The sequence below is a fragment of the Carassius auratus genome, chromosome 19, assembly GCF_003368295.1.
Source record: "Carassius auratus strain Wakin chromosome 19, ASM336829v1, whole genome shotgun sequence".
NCBI classification, from domain to species: Eukaryota; Metazoa; Chordata; class Actinopteri; order Cypriniformes; family Cyprinidae; genus Carassius; species Carassius auratus.
The window spans coordinates 12,409,988-12,422,993 of record NC_039261.1 but is presented as its reverse complement, the minus strand read 5'-3'; the positions used below and the strand labels follow the sequence as shown (position 1 = coordinate 12,422,993).

The window sequence follows — 13,006 nt, the reverse complement described above, 5'->3', positions numbered from 1 at the left end:
GAAGTAAGATTAAACAGTTGCAGACAGAGGTTCACCTGGTCTTGAGGATCCATCTTTGTCATCATGCGGTCCTCCAAAAGGTTAAAGGTCAAAACTTGTAGCACATACAACTGGTGGGCCATTTCATCATTTATGGGTTTGTTACTCCTGATCACATTCTGACAAACAAGCGTGAAAGAGAATTTAAGACATATGAAGACCATTGCACTGCTTTGGAGATATTACTTTCCTTTTCTAAAACATCTCTTGTTTTATAATCAGCATTTTGATCTAATTTTTACGTATGAAAGAAGCTACGCATATAAAAACACTACTACTACTACTACTACCTACTGCTTTCCTGGGACTTGAAGAAAATTATATTTTCTTATATTTCCTGCGTTAATTACATTAGAGCAACACCAGAGAGAGATGTTTATGTTACTACTCATACTATTTTAGTAATACGTATACTGTGCACTTACGCTGAGGATGATTGAGCGCAGCTGCTTCTGTGCTAGAATGTGAGCCATCTCCTACAATCAAACAAAACATTGAGTCACCTTAGTTCTCACAGACCCACACACACATATCCAATGACCTCTTCAAAAGGTGTAGCTCTACAAACACATGAACCATCTCAGTCAAATAGCAGTTAAATCACCTACACATGCTTTACCTCAACTAGAGAGCACTTACTGTAAGAGGACAATCAAGGATGTTCACATTGTCCTCATCAAACTACCATTACGAGCACAGTGAGAGGGAAGGAATAATGAGAGAATGAGACAGAAAAAGAGAAGGGAAAAGAAGCAAGAGAAAGCAGAGGCATTTTGTTAGTAGAACAGAAATGAGAGGTCAGCAAAACAGACCTGAAGAAACTGTAAATCGACATTTAGGAAATGAGGCAGTTACACAAGCCCGCTCTCTCTTACTTAAAGCTGCTGTAAGCAATTTTTTAATACCACGCAATAAAATGTCCAACTACCTGACAGATATCTCAAAAATAGGTGCCCTGAGAAACCACTCAGCCCTGGGCTCTGTAAACAGTTAGCATGTGTTAGCCAATCTGAACACTGGGAGAGTCCGTCCGACTCGCTGTCGGTCATTAGTTTTGCATGTTGAGGCTTTCTGACATATCTTTGGAGAGCGGCAAATGGTTGAAGGAATGAGGGGTGATATAATTCAGTGGTCTAAGTGGCTAAGTCTAAGGGGAGTTAGCAATATGGCTAATTTTGCTTACGAAAGCTTTATAATACTAGCTAGTTTTATACTTTCCCTTCACTTAAGTTTATCAAAACGACATCAATGTTGCTTCAGAGACATTTTGCAGACAAAAAAAGGTCGGCAATGTATAAAACAAAATTCCCATGGATGCTCATTCTTGGACAACACAGAAAATTTGTGCGAACTTAAACGTGTTATGAAATCTGCATTCTGCTCTTATGTGATAGTCGTAATTGCATGGATTCCTATTAAAAATACTGGATTCTGCTTAGTAAAATCTGCAGAATAACGGTGAATGTGACCACACACTTAAAGATTGTTGTCTTACCCACTCAATTGGCTATTGAGAATAACAGGCATTAAATGTGAGTGGAGGCTGAAAGGAAATGACCTTAGATGGAAAACTCACAAATTGCACATTTACAAAGACAGGTGCAAAATACATAATTATTCCAAATTAAGTGACATATTTGCATAACCTTTCACCAAGTGAACTGCATTCTAAGTTCTAAATTTCCAGCATCAAGTCTTTTTAATTTCTAAAATGCCCTGAATGCCTAAAATGCTGTGTTACGCTACTGACAGTCACAGCTTGTTAGAACTCAAATTTAGACAAACATGGAAGTGATTCACTTGACATTTTCTCACGTCTTGCCTGATGAAGACACAGTGTCATTATTTAGCCCAGACAACAACAAACAAATGGGTTTGTGCGTGTGTGCTGTACCTGTCTCTTGTCCTCAGGGGCTTTGAGGAACAACGCATTAATCACTGCGATGGTGTAAGTCTGAATGTCCTGATCCGTCCTGTTCCCAGAGAGGGAAAAAACAAAAACTAAGAGTGGCAATTAAAGGCAAGGCTCGCCAACACTGACATTGTTTACAACAAAAGCATATAGTTACTAAGGTTTGTTGAGCACCTAAAGCTTGATGCCCAGAAGTATGTATTCACACTTGGCTGCATTGGCTATATGGTCCAATAATAAGGTGCATTTTTATAATTTCTGAGTCTGGTAGTCACTGTATGCCTTCTTTATATTACATTCTTCAAACTGTATTAAAGTTGCGTTCCACAAAAAAATTAAAAGCAATAGAAGTTTAAAATGCCATATGGATAAATAAGTGACATTTAAATTTTTGTCTCAACTTTTCCTTTAAATAGTCTCAATTTGAGCTATCAACTGTCCATACCCTTGGAGATGGGGGATGAGCTGGCCAATAGTGATTTCTTGAGCCACCTTCTGGTAGAGATCTTGACTGTTGAGCACCATTGATTCCAGGATGGCCAGAGACCTCTGGAGTACAGCAGTGTCCATGGCAGATTTACACACAAAACTGGCAATCTGAGGATGAGGTGAGAGGGGCTTTGATTGGTTAAAAAGGAGGCACAGAAATCTGGACACTGAATGTTTAAACTCTAGAGTGCAAGAACATGGTGCAGTTCAGTGTATTGTGAGATTTTTTAAATACCCATTTTCAATGATCAAAAAAAGTAATAATTCTTCAGAAGCATCAACTCAGTCACAACCCTTTAACATCGGTTTGTAAACCATATGTTCATGTATTGTTAAAAGCTTATAAAACATTTTCCTCTTTGTGCATACCATAAAAAATAAATACATTTTTAAATAAATGAGTGCTGCAAGGATAATTTAAATGCAGAAATTTGCATTTTAGCACTTCTGGTTCCATTGTCTCAAAGTCAAATCATGCGATTTTGGTTAAATGCCTGATAAAAGCTCAAGATACTTTCATACTTTATTCTACAACATAAACTATCTCAGTAATATTTTTTATAGATTTGACTTGTCTTGAACAAGTGGCTAAATGGGACTACCGAAGTTGTCTAGGAGAACTGAATTAGTAAATTCATCTATTTACTAGTCACTTTTCCATCATTGCTGTGTTCATAATTGCACTCTTACGTCAGACTTTCAGGGAAAATGTATTTAAACAAATACAAAGATGTCAGAACTCAACGGTAGTGACGTTACAGTCTGGTGCATCTTTTACAGCTCAAGTCTAGCTTTAAATAAAATAAACAAATTTTTTAAAAAAAGTGTACGAATCATACATTATTCTGAGGAAATAAGTGTGATGTCAATGTCCCAGTTAGCCTACAAAAACACATCATCCCTGCAGCAATCTATTTGATACCCTTTCCATTTAATGGAAACTGGCAACTTCTGAAAAGACTTCCACTGATACCCATGTAGACGCACCTTCTTGATAAAGGCCACTGAGAAGGTGTCCCAGGAGACAATGCCATGGTCCATGAGCTCCACGAAGGCCGTCAGTGTAAAAGAGAGCAGGTCACCAAAGCTAAAAAAGACAAGACAACAGCCACTAGCCACGTCTCCATCGCTCACCCGCACTGAAAGAACAGCCAAGCCTCAGCTTTACAGAGCGATAGCGAGCGAGAAGAGTCAAGTACTGGTGCAGCTGAAGAACAGGAGGACATGGAGTCAGTCCAAGCTGATGTTCCTGTCCTTCAGAAGAGCAGTGAATGCCAGAGAGTTTGGCAGCAGTGGAATCACACTGGCAGAAATGATCAGTGCTATCATGCAGCAGTTTGATGTTAAAGTTATGATGGCTGAACATACAACAAAATACTCTAGTCTTCAAAGGAATATTCAGGTCAATTACAAGTTAAAAGGCATATTATTACCAAAAATGTAAATTAATTGTGATAATTTAATCCCTCATATTGCTCCAAACCTGTATGTCATTCTATCTTTTGTGGAAGAGTGTTAAATCATGTCTAGCGAGTTTTTTTTCTTTTAATATTTAATTTGTATGCTTTAATTTTATTAATAGATAGATTTTTTATATTTTGTGCTTTTGGGCATTTTTATTAGTTTCTGGTTGTTTTAAATATTTCAATACAATTTCAATACAAAACTTATTTCAGTTTATTTTCAATGCAAGCTTCCTAATGTTTACATTTTATTACAGCTCTCAAATAATGATGCAATTTTTAGTTTCAGCGAACAATAAGAACAGTGGTGAACACAGTTCTGTGAAATATCTTCTTTTTTATGTTCCAGAAAAAAAAAAAAAGGCATCCAATTTTGGAACAACATGGGAGTAAGTAAATTATGTTTAACTTCAATAAACAGCATGCTGTGATTGCACAAAACATAACTGTGTACCTTAATTTGATGAGAAAAAAAAGTCTACTGGGCAAAGCTACTATCACACAAGCATGTCACTGATGCTGTCGATAATAGGGTAATTTGTATTAAATCTCAAATATTCCTTTAAGTAATAAGACTTAATTACTCCAGAGTTTTGAGTAAATCAGACCTTAATTAAATCAGATAGTGTCTACAAAATCTAATTTACAAATCCTCAGTGTGTGCGACAGCATCATATGGTAAGATTTTTGGCTTTAACATGAATAACACTGCCCCCTATCGTCACAAATACCTCAGTTTTCTAAAGAACATAAAAGGCAGAGCCCTAGATATTAAACAGAAAAGACATAATAAAGATGCCTGCACTGAGCTTAGTGTTGAGTATTTGAGGGTAGCAGGGAGTTAATACAGCGTAAGTTAGACCTCACAATAAAAAATTATTAGTTTGAACAGCCACTCATAAATGCACCACTGGGAGCAGGAAGTATTTGCAGCTGGAATTGGGCAAAACCCTACAAATATTTACCATAGTGACATTGAGAGATGATGACATCTCCCGAAGGGATATTTAATGTTGAGTAAATGTAATGTACATGGAATGTGACTGAGTTTAGCTGAGGTCCCTGGTTGTTTATGACAACCAATCATTTTAGAAGGATCCTGGGCAACAGGACTTTAAGCAACCAGAAGGGTTTTGATCAGCTTTAAGAGGAATGGTGGGGGTTACAATCATGGAAATGTTCTTGTCGATAAATGGAAGAACATTTTTTTTCCGAAAGTTGAGTGCAAAGTTCCCCCTAAAGGACCAATGTTGCCCAATACCACATGCAAAAGAAAGAAAGATGACTTGGTTACATGGAAATAACAAAAATCATCAGAAAAATGGCTCTGATTGGCACTGAGGCCAGAGCCCGATCATGCAGAGACTCGGCTGGTAAGGGCCAGCTCGAGAGGAGGGGCTTACCAGGGCTTCATGATCTTCTGCAGCTTCTGATACCGCCTGAAAAGATTTAAAAACTTTGACGTCAGAGAGACAGAAACACACAGTCAGCGTCCAGATATTCCTTTCTGAACCCATTATGACATTAGGAAAAAACCATTGCAAAATACAGAACATCTTAAACATCCAGTGAGGCATGAGTTGAGAGAAACATAGCTGAACATTAAAAACCCTTTCTGAGAGAGATAAAGCATGCAAAGCAGAACACTGGGAGAAGACTGCAAACACACACACACACACACACACACACACACATGCTGCCTTAACAAGCATTTAATACACGACATGTGCTTTACTCCCTGTGGTGGTTATGAACAAGTGTGAAGGATTACAACAAAAGTATCCATTACAAATCGTCATGTATTATATTACATTCATTTTTGATTCAGACGTGGCTTGTTTCCTCTCATGGTCCTGTCAGCAGGGCTTAGACATGGGGCTTAATACACAGATATGACTCATCAATACCAATGACTTGCACTGTACTTTTAAAACCTATTTAATCTAATAGGTTACACATACACTCTCAGAAAAACAAAGGTACAAAAGCTTTCACTGGGCCGGTACATTTCAAAAACTACAAATATGTACCATTTAGGTACTAATATATAAATGTAAATAAAATACAAAAGGTGTATACTTTTTGAAAATATAGTGCCCCAGTGACAGCTTTTGTACCTTGTTTTTCTGAGAGTGTTATTAGGTCTACAGGATTGAATGGGTTGTTGATGTATTTTTACGAAGTTGTCAAATACAACCAAAAGTGCAGAATGTCTTGAAAAAACGTTTACATGGCTGGGGTAAACGGTCACATGATCAGGACTGTTTTCCCCTTTCCAAGATGTCATGTAAAAATTCAACAAAACATGATGAACTTGTCAAAAGGTTGACACAATTAGCACATTTGTTGTATATTGTTTAAAAACTCAATTTTGATTTTTTACATTTAGCAAACGCTTTTATCCAAAGCGACTTACAAATGAGGACAATGAAAGCAATAAAAATCAACAAAAAAGCAATGATATGTAGGTGCTATAACAAGTCTAAAATAGCTTAACACATTACACATAGCAAGGTTTATTTTTATTATATAAAAAGAAAACCAATAGAATAGAAAAAGAAAAGCGCAAGCTAGTATTAGTGGACTATTTTGCTTTTGTTAATTGTATAATAAATAAAAAGAAAACAGTTAGAATACAAAAAAGTAGAGAAGCTAATGTCAGGGTTTAAAACAAATAAACATGGAAGAGATGTGTTTTTAGACTGCTGCTTTTCAGAATTTATGTTTTTATTTATTTTATAATATTGCTTATTCATATGCTTGCACACTTGTACACCTGGAAGTGGTACAACTGTGAAAAAAAAACAAAAACAAAAAAAACTAAATCTAATTTCCGAACATACGCTGATTATAAAAGTGCAGGTTTCAAAGTACTGCTATATTAAGTAAAGTATAAGAAAGTACAGTAAAAACAAATGAATACATTGTGTTAATTAATGCATTTATTCATGTTGTATTCAGAGATCTTTCTAAAATGCTAAACTGCAGTTCAAGAAGCATTTCTTATTATTATTATCAATGTTGAAAACAGTTAGGCATCTTAGCATTTTTCTGGAAACTGTGATATACATAGTTTTCAGGATTCCTGATTAATAGAAATTTCAAAATAGCAACATATATAGAAATATTTTAACCTTATAGATGTCCTTGCTGATTAAAAGTATTAATTTGGAAAAATATTTTTTTTTGACTGACCTTAAAATGTGAATAGTAGTTACAGTATGTCTATCTACACGTGTAGTTTATTGGGAATAGAAGAATCCTATCGAAATATAAAGCAAACCATGAATACACCATTGATAAATTCAATAAATACAACAATATATGGGCAAAATGATTAATTAACCATGTATGCATAACATAATAAATAATGCAATAAATAATACCATGCACTGCTTTTTAACAATACACTACAATTTAATGCATTGACATTGACAAACTTTGGTTTTTTCAAGTTCCAGTTGAATCTTAATGATCAACTGTGCAAATTTCAATGTAGTTTCCTTATGCTAGTTACATTTATGATCAAAATTCAATCACATTAAAAAATAAAATACAAAAAAAAATTCATAGATTGCTACAATTTTTTTACAGAGTGCTACAGCAGCACATGACCAGTAGAGAGAGCTACTCCACCACTAGCAGCCGGCAACATTCATGCCCCATGATGTCAGAGTACTTGCTCCATACCCTCAAGAGTGCCGTCATGCTTAAGTCTTTTGAATAATCATCGCTTGGTCAGTGGCTAAAAGGAATTCATGGCAAGAATGTGAGACAGTGTGTATTTGTGTGCATGTGCGTGTCCACTTGGATTCTTAACGGTATGAAAGGACTGCATAGAAACCCACACATAGGCTCTTTGAGGTCAGGAGCTGTTGACACAGAGCTGCTTTATATAAAACATACCCATGGAAATGATTTCCATGGTCAGCTCTCTAGTGTACCAAAATGTTGAAACACCTCGGCTGGCGGCGCAAGGCTCCGATAAGTAAAAACGCAGCTATTGATTCAGTGAAGTAAAACCAACATCCCAACGGCAGAATAATTTGACTCAACCGCCGAAGCACCAGAGGGAAATCACTTCTGCTCAAGCGAGAAAATTAATGCATTAGGCAATTCAGATAAATATTCTTCCACGACTATGTGAAGAGCGAAAAAAGCCATCGGAGTAGTATGACCTTGACAAATGAAGAAAGGACACGCATAATTAAGTTAGCATGTTAACGGAAAACAAAAAGGCATGAGCCTGTGAAGTTCACCAGCTGAAGAGGAAACATTCAGTTTGATAGACAACCTTGTCTTTCCTAAAACAATTTTTTCCCTACAGATACACTATACTGTTTCCTCCTAGCCTCCTTTGTGTTTCTTTAATGCATTATTATTCTTTGACTCAGCCTCTAAGTGAGTTTTTCCAGTCCCAGTTTTCTCCCTCTTATGTTTCTGTACTCTGTCTCTCTACTAAGGCGGTTTGTGTCTGCTGGCAGAGCTCGGCCTCCTCATGGGACCGTCCATATAGGAGCTGAAAAAGCGCCAGCTCAGCAGATAGTCTGTCTCCGCTTTAACCTTCAACTGAGATGGTCAAGCCACACAACTGCTGTATATATAACAGAGGAGACTTGAGGAGGGAGTGAATTGTATACGCTTCATTTATTATTAATAGACCTGTGTCTGATATCAAATATCTGCAGTTTATTTGGATGGTGCATCTCTGCTGTGATTGAGTTGGAAGGTGCATTGTTTGTGCTGTGACTGCAGCAGCAAAAAAACACTACAAGATGTCCTCAATCACAACATGTGCTCTCAATCATGTTTTAAAATCACAACACAACACTGAGTCTCCAAAAACAACAAAGTGTGATCAAACACAACAGCACATGCTGTCAGACACAACATATCGCAGGCCTCAAAACAACAACACAACAAAGTGCCCTCAGTGTTGTTTCTGTGAGCATGTTGTGTTTAAGGACATTAAAGGACATTATGTGTTTAAGGACAGTTGTGTTCCATTGTTTTTGTGGGACCACCATTGTGTTTTGATGTGATTAAAAGCCTGTTTTGGAGGGCACATTGTGTTGTGATTGAGGAGCTTGCACTTTGTTGTGTTTGATTTGAATCCACAACGTGAGGTTGTGATTAAGGAGACATTGTGTTGTGTTACATGGTACATTGTGTTTTGTGTTTTAGGGCGTGTTATTTTTTTATTTTATTTTTTTTAGGAAAGTGTGTCACTGGGTTGCGTTTAAAGTCTATTATGTATCATCAATGCCAAATTGTTGTTGTTGTTTTGTTCTCTCTGAGAAAACTACACTACCGTTACTCCTGTCTTCATGATCCTTTTTTAAAGTTTGTTTTCAGCATTCTTGATGAATAAAAAAGTTCCAAAGAACGGCATTTATTTAACATGGAAATATTTTGTAACGTTATAAATGTGTTTGCTGAATAAAAGTACACATTTCTTGAAAAAGATCAAATAAACAAAAACATTTACTGACCAAATGGTAGGTTTATCTAAAACCTTAGTTTATTGGGATTTGAAGTCTCCTTCAGAGAAATCTGAATAGGCTTTATCGCAGAGAACAGTGCAAGTCACTGGCTGTGTATTTATTGAGGTTTGAATAGCTTTAGCCCTGCTAAGAGGACACATAAATGAGTGAATATATCAATATCACTGTAATGTAACAGAGAGATAGAAGGAAAGGCAGCCAGAGGAACAAACAGTTACTTACTCTGTGCCACTCTCCACCATCTGTGTGAGCAGCGAGATGCCATCGAGGTTGATGAACTCCTGAGCAAAGGTGATATCTCGTGAAGAGTTGGCCAGATCCTTCAGAGCTTCCAGCTTCACGTCCATGCTGGACGACTGGCTGCGCTCGTGCAGCATCTGGGCCATCTGGGCCTGTTTTCATGGCCACAGAAGAGGCGTGTAAATAATGTGAGTGTGACAGATCATCAGGTAGGAGGTCAGGTCTTTTAGTCACACAACTCAAGGAAGAAGGCAAGACTGCACTACTCTAAATTACTGCCTTTGCTGAATCCACAATCATTCCCTCATTAGAAAGTATTAATCATGCCAGTGTGTCAGTTAATGTTTTTTTCATACTGCATTTATCAATTTTTTTTTTAGCATTTCATTGCAGATGACTAAAAATGAACTATTCTCCAAGTTATAATCAAATAACTGAAAAGTTAGTTTATGTATTTAAAATGTATGCATTTGTAGTGCCCCCAAAAAGTAATTGGATACTTAAAATACACTTTTATGACAATAAAAGATTAACGAATTGCATTGCATTTGAGTACCAGTATTATTTTAGCATCATTGTGACACTATTTTAGTTTTCATTAAAATTTTCTATGAGTTGTGAAATTGAGAAAATTCTATGAAATTTAAATTTATATTTATATTTATATTTATATTATTTAAATTTGGTAAAATATTTAGTCATTTTGTTGTTTGATTTTTAGTCATTTTTATTTTTTTATTTTATTTTTTCTGTACAGCATAATAAAAGCAAATAAAATATAAATAAAAACTATATATGGTTTTTATTACTTTTTATTTTAGTTATTTTAGTAAATCAAGATCAACTTAATGTAAAATTACAAACGTTGCTTTGGCAACTACTAAATAAAAAAATAACAGAATAAACTTTAGCTGAAATAAATTATAGATTTTTTTAAATGGTTTTAATTTTATTTAAATACAATAACTGTGGTAAGGGCAATGCAGAAGTGGCATTAAAATATTTTTTTTAAATGTCAGTCATAATCTTTTCTGACTACTTTCTACAAGACCTACATTATTTTAAATGATCTGACAAACATTAAAAAAAGCATAATTTGTTTACAGATGACAACTGCATTATATGCAAAATATCAAATATTAAGTGACATTAAATGGAGTGACTTAAAATTACAAATAATTTAACCATATCTGTAATCTGATTTCTATTTCTCTTCTCTTCAAACAAAACCTGCTTTGATCACCTTAAAAAAAAAAACACCTTGACTGAACTAATGCAACCGAACACAGCATTATAAATATATGTTTCTTTATGAACACTACAGACTTGCTTTCTTCTGTGAAACCTATTGAAATTGTGATGAATGTTAAATATCAGTGGCGGCTGGTGCAGAATATCACAGGAAGAGAAACAGTCATTGTTGTCATTATGCTAGAGGGGACGGTTTCAAATGTCACAGACATCAGCTTTAAATATCATCATTCCCAAGCCGCGAATTCAGACGGGTCATATGAACAGCAGTTTCTGAATGAAATATTAAATCTAATATAATTCGGCTTCAAAACGACAATACATTTTTATATCAAAGGGCCAATCCGTAGCCGGCAGAGAAAAAATAATGACAGCTGGGCACATTTATGCCTTCACATGTCACAGAAGAATGATTTTCAGCTGCTGACACTTTAGGAAGCTTTGGTAATGTAACCTATCACCCCTCACATCTGAAGGATTACAGGCCCCAGCTGGACGGCGCAGGGCTTCAGAGGATAAAGACAGGTCCCTCCTGCTGATAAAGCCTTTAGAGTTGCCAAAACTGCATATATAAACTCAAATGTGCTACTCACAGCTGACGTAGTAAGCCGCAGAATGGAGCCGTTTTTGATGTTGTTGCGATTCTGTGAAGAAAAAAAAAAGAGAGAGAGGAAAAAAGGCCTTGTTATGCATTGCTATGAGGCTTTTTTTATTATTGAGCTTAGCAATACAGCTTCTTTTTGAGATTGTGCATTTAACCTTTTCAGTGATGTAGAAGTTGGTTGAGTCAGCATTCTGCAGGGCACGGGTTTCCGGCTCTGGCAGGTTCCACCTAACGAGGGAAAGTTCAGACAATCATCAGAGATACAGAGATTTATGTAACAAAAACAGCATTGGTGAAAGAGGTGATGGGGTAAATTTCTTGGAAACAGTTGAAATCATATATAGAGATTCTTATATTAAAATAAAGGTTAACGGTAACAACATTCTTTTGAAACAACAACAATACTCATGGCAATCAACGGTAATATACTAAACTGTAAAAAACATTAAAAAAAAACTAAAAAGATACAAAATAGTTTTGACATAGAACAAAAACTATTATAAAATGGTAATCCTCGCATTAAACCGAATAAATGATCATTTTATGTATAATTAGTCTGAATAAAATGGTGGTTCTTCATGTAATGTATGTAACAGCAGGAATACAGTGGCTGCCCCTGTAAACAAAGCAGTGTTGCACTTACAAACAACATTTAATTATCAGGGTGGGCGATATAAACAATAAATAGACACAATTAACCGGTAGAAATTTGTCAACTGGTAGAGATTTTGGACTATTGTCTCTATCGCAGTTACTCGGTCAGCGTGACTTTGCTATGATATATACAGTCACAAAAACATATAATTTGCATGTGTTTTTAAGCATTGCAGTTTAAGACCAAAGTGATTCTAAGCCGCTGAAATTCAATCAGCAGCGAAAGAGAACTTGTTTCACTATTGCAAATGCTGTCATAGCTGCATGTGACCGATGTTAGTGTGTGTCTTTAATGAACGATTAAAGACAGATACTTATATGCGTCCAAATGCCTGTTTTTGCAAGTATCCTCATAAACAAAGTAATTTATGTCTTAAGTGAAAAACAGCTGAGAAAGAAAACAACATGTGTAACAGTGTATTGGATCTGGGCAGCTCTTAAAGTGACAGCATTCTAATATTCATGCTTAGTGATAATCACTAAATCACTTTTGCAACTTTAATAAGACATTTCCATTTAATATACATTAAATACATACATACATTCATATAACCCCCCTCACCTCACCACCAAATCATAACACCTCAGATTTGCACGTATAACATGAATGGCCTATTTAAATGTCAGAATGGCAAATTTTGCTGAAAGGTGATGAGTTTGTAGTTGTGAATGCATATAAAAAAAAAATGCTTGTGAATGTAAATGTTTGTTACTTACCCCTCACAGACTTCTTTAATGATGGCTGAGAGAGGCTTTTTCTGTGGAAAACAAAACATTAACAACAAAAAAAAGGTTATTTTTAGTCTTGGAACTCATATATCTCTTCAAACCCAACAGTACTGCTGTATTG

General features: G+C 35.7%; 1 protein-coding gene across 3 annotated transcripts in view; it reads right to left on the bottom strand.

Annotated features, from left to right (window-relative positions):
* The window catches only part of elmo1 (engulfment and cell motility 1 (ced-12 homolog, C. elegans)), an 83,005-nt gene that overhangs the window by 36,700 nt on the left and 33,299 nt on the right, over nucleotides 1-13,006 (bottom strand). For 2 of the 3 annotated variants that reach the window (XM_026288938.1, XM_026288937.1), the window contains exons 3-13: nucleotides 12,874-12,914; nucleotides 11,658-11,730; nucleotides 11,492-11,542; nucleotides 9,630-9,799; nucleotides 5,307-5,342; nucleotides 3,428-3,527; nucleotides 2,397-2,548; nucleotides 1,934-2,012; nucleotides 679-720; nucleotides 465-515; nucleotides 36-158 (exon numbers count right to left, since the gene is read on the bottom strand). In XM_026288938.1, coding sequence (XP_026144723.1) covers nucleotides 36-158; nucleotides 465-515; nucleotides 679-720; nucleotides 1,934-2,012; nucleotides 2,397-2,548; nucleotides 3,428-3,527; nucleotides 5,307-5,342; nucleotides 9,630-9,799; nucleotides 11,492-11,542; nucleotides 11,658-11,730; nucleotides 12,874-12,914 — 918 coding nt within the window. The remainder of the gene's footprint in view (nucleotides 1-35; nucleotides 159-464; nucleotides 516-678; nucleotides 721-1,933; nucleotides 2,013-2,396; nucleotides 2,549-3,427; nucleotides 3,528-5,306; nucleotides 5,343-9,629; nucleotides 9,800-11,491; nucleotides 11,543-11,657; nucleotides 11,731-12,873; nucleotides 12,915-13,006) is intronic. The other variant, XM_026288939.1, reaches the window with a different exon arrangement.